Below are 2775 nucleotides of genomic sequence, written 5' to 3'. Positions count from 1 at the left end.
CGATCAACATCCTCTATCCTCTCTCGACACTCAGGAGGCTCGTGGTCCACACCACAGACCAACTCCTCAATCAGAGGCCCACTGACCAAGTCAGAAACCTCTCTAAAACACCACCGAGTATCCAAAGAGTACTCCTCACACATGTCCTGTGTGTGCTCACAAACGCAAGAGTCTACGGTATCAATGTAGAACACATCATCATGATCATATGGATGGCGCATGGATCTCCCAATATCGAAGTTCACCTCCTCGTCTCCAACTCTAAGAGTGAGTCTGCCGGTGCAGACATCAATGAGAGCTCTAGCAGTGGCTAGGAAAGGATGACCTAAGATGATTGGTACATTTCTATCCTCATCCATGTCCAAGATCAAAAAATCGACAGAAACACAAATTTGTCAATTTTCACAAGCATACTCTCAACTATACCTCTCGGGCATTTCACCGAGCGGTCGGCAAGCTGAATGGTCATGCGAGTAGGCTTAGGCTCATCTAGGTCTAGCTTTGCAAAAACAGAATAAGGCATTAAGTTTATGCTAGCACCTAGGTCGACTAAAGCGTTACTAACCGACAAACTACCGATCAAACATGGAATGGTAAAACTGCCCGGATCGGCCATCTTTTTGGGCAATTTATTCTGAAGGACTGCAGAACACTCCTCATTCAAAGTCACGCAAGAAGGTTCTTCTAATTTCTTCTTGTTCGAGAGAACCTCCTTAAGAAACTTAGCATACTTAGGCATTTCTTTCAATGCATCGATAAACGGAAGATTAATGTGAAGCTGCTTAAAAAGCTCTAAGAATTTCCCGTACTGCTCTTCCATCTTCTGCTTCTTCAAACGGCCTGGGTATGGAATGGGAGGAACATAAGTCCTAACTGGCTCACTGGTTTGTGCGGTACTTTCTGGGGTTACCCTCGGGTGTACCTCACTAGGAGTCTCAGTCTCGATCTCATCGGCAATCGGTTTTGGTGTGGAAACCGATGCATCAATAGGAATGGTGGATCTACCACTCCTCAGGGTAATCGCCTTAGCCTCGGCATTCGGATTAATCTCAGTATTAATCGGAAGGCTACCCTGTGGTCTCGCAAAGAGGAGCTAAGAAATCTGTCCAACCTGATTATCGATGGTCTGAATGGACGCTTTATGATTCCTCAACTCGAGATCGTGTCTCTGGAGAGTCTCATCAATCTTCAGGTTCCTCTGTTCAGCCAGTTTGTTTAGGGTCTCGGTTATAGCCAAAAGCTGGGTCAAAAGATTTTCAACACTAGACCCTCCACTGGACTGACCACCACTGCTGGAACCCTGAAACCGAGGCTTTTGCTGGTAAGACTAGTTCTGGGGTTGACTTTGGTAATTTAGATTTCGGTCAAACCCCGGTGGCTTTTGATTTTGACTCTGATTTTGAGAGCCACCACCATCTTTCCAGCTGAAATTGGGGTGATTTCTCCATCCCGGGTTATAGGAGTTACTGTAGGCATTGTTTTGGCGGCCCACACAGTCAACATCCTCCACCACCATGGCCTGCTGGCACTGACTGGTCTGGTGTTTCCCGTCACACACCCCACAAAGAGAGCTAGACTTAGCCAGATCGGATTGCATCTGTTCAAATCTTTTGGTCAAGGCTTCCAACTGAGCGGAAACAAGGGTATTGGAATCGACATGAAGAATGCCCTTAGTGGTAGGAATACTACGAGGCGGATTATATGCAAAACTCTTCTTAGAAGCTTGCTCCAAGACATCCAACGCCTCATTGGGAGTACACCTACCGAACTATCCTCCCACAACCTGATCAACGGCTTGCTTCTGTGCTCCGGATAAAGCATCAAAAAACGTACGACACTGAAGACCGCGACTCAAACCGTGATGAGGGCATTTTCTCAACAAGCCCTTAAACCTCTCCCATGCAGCATGCAGTGACTCAACATCTTCCACACGGAAACTAGTGATTTTTGACCGATATCTAGCTGTTTTGTCAGGTGGAAAGTACTGAAGAAGAAACAGATCAACCAATTGATCCCAAGTGGTGATGGAACCAGAAGGGAGTGCCTCTAACCACTCCAAGGCAGCCCCGCGAAGTGAGAATGGAAAAATTCGGAGTCTCACGGCATCGTCCGTACACCCCTGAATTTTGAATGTCGCATATAATCGAAGGAAATGCGCAACATGAGAATGAGGGTCCTCGTTCGAGAGGCCATTGAAAGAAACAGAATTTTCGACCATATGAATAATACTCGACTTGATCTCGAAACTCACGGTAATCTCGGGCTCCCTAACACCGCTGCCATAGCCATTCAGTGACGGCTTGGCGAAGTCGTCCATGTGACCTTGTTTGTTATGGTCCGCCATTTCTTAACCTCGGGATTCGCGTCGTCCTCCACAATTTCGTTTTCAATGACCTCGGCAATTTCTCGTGCTCTCCTCCTCAAACCTTCTCGAAGATGTCGCTCGGGTTCAGAAAAAGGAGAAATAAGCTCAGGGCCGGGTGTGGTGGACATGCATCACCCAGAGGAAACGTGGAATGGAACGAAACAAGACACGGAAAACTTCCTAAAAATAACAAAAAATAAAAATAAAACAAGATGAATAAAAATGAAATAGAATAAAATAACATAGAGCAAAATATATCAACAAGGTAAATCAATTACTTGTATCGTTTTCAAAAGTAAAACACCGTGTCCCCGGCAACGGAGCCAAAAACTTGACGTGTGCGAATATATATATAAAATTTGAATAAAAGCTTCACATAAATCGGGTTTTAAAAATGGTTTTCACCAACA

General features: G+C 45.4%; 1 protein-coding gene and 1 non-coding gene across 2 annotated transcripts; one reads left to right on the top strand and one right to left on the bottom strand.

Annotated features, from left to right (window-relative positions):
* Positions 1–367: 367 nt before the first annotated feature.
* Positions 368–2344, bottom strand: LOC143634472 (uncharacterized). Its single transcript, XM_077102546.1, has 2 exons — positions 1784–2344; positions 368–1072 (listed from the first exon to the last, which is right to left on the bottom strand). The coding sequence occupies exons 1-2, from the start codon at positions 2342–2344 to the stop codon at positions 368–370; spliced, it is 1266 nt and encodes a 421-aa protein (XP_076958661.1).
* Positions 1854–1959, top strand: LOC143634489 (small nucleolar RNA R71). The gene has a single exon (XR_013153863.1). It is a non-coding gene; the product is annotated as a small nucleolar RNA R71 (small nucleolar RNA).
* Positions 2345–2775: the final 431 nt, after the last annotated feature.

The sequence above is a fragment of the Bidens hawaiensis genome, unplaced genomic scaffold (genome assembly GCF_021521415.1).
Source record: "Bidens hawaiensis isolate Kalapana, Puna unplaced genomic scaffold, B.hawaiensis_p1.1 tig00007050_1, whole genome shotgun sequence".
Classification (NCBI taxonomy): Eukaryota; Viridiplantae; Streptophyta; class Magnoliopsida; order Asterales; family Asteraceae; genus Bidens; species Bidens hawaiensis.
This window is presented reverse-complemented; position numbering and strand designations above follow the sequence as displayed.

Excerpts from the sequence above, each read along its gene's own strand:
- LOC143634472 (XM_077102546.1), bottom strand. The coding sequence starts at position 2,344 with ATGGCGGACCATAACAAACAAGGTCACATGGACGACTTCGCCAAGCCG. Across the intron at positions 1,073-1,783 it reads AGAAGCAAGCCGTTGATCAG|GGTAGCCTTCCGATTAATAC; the intron begins GTTGTGGGAGGA and ends GCGAGACCACAG.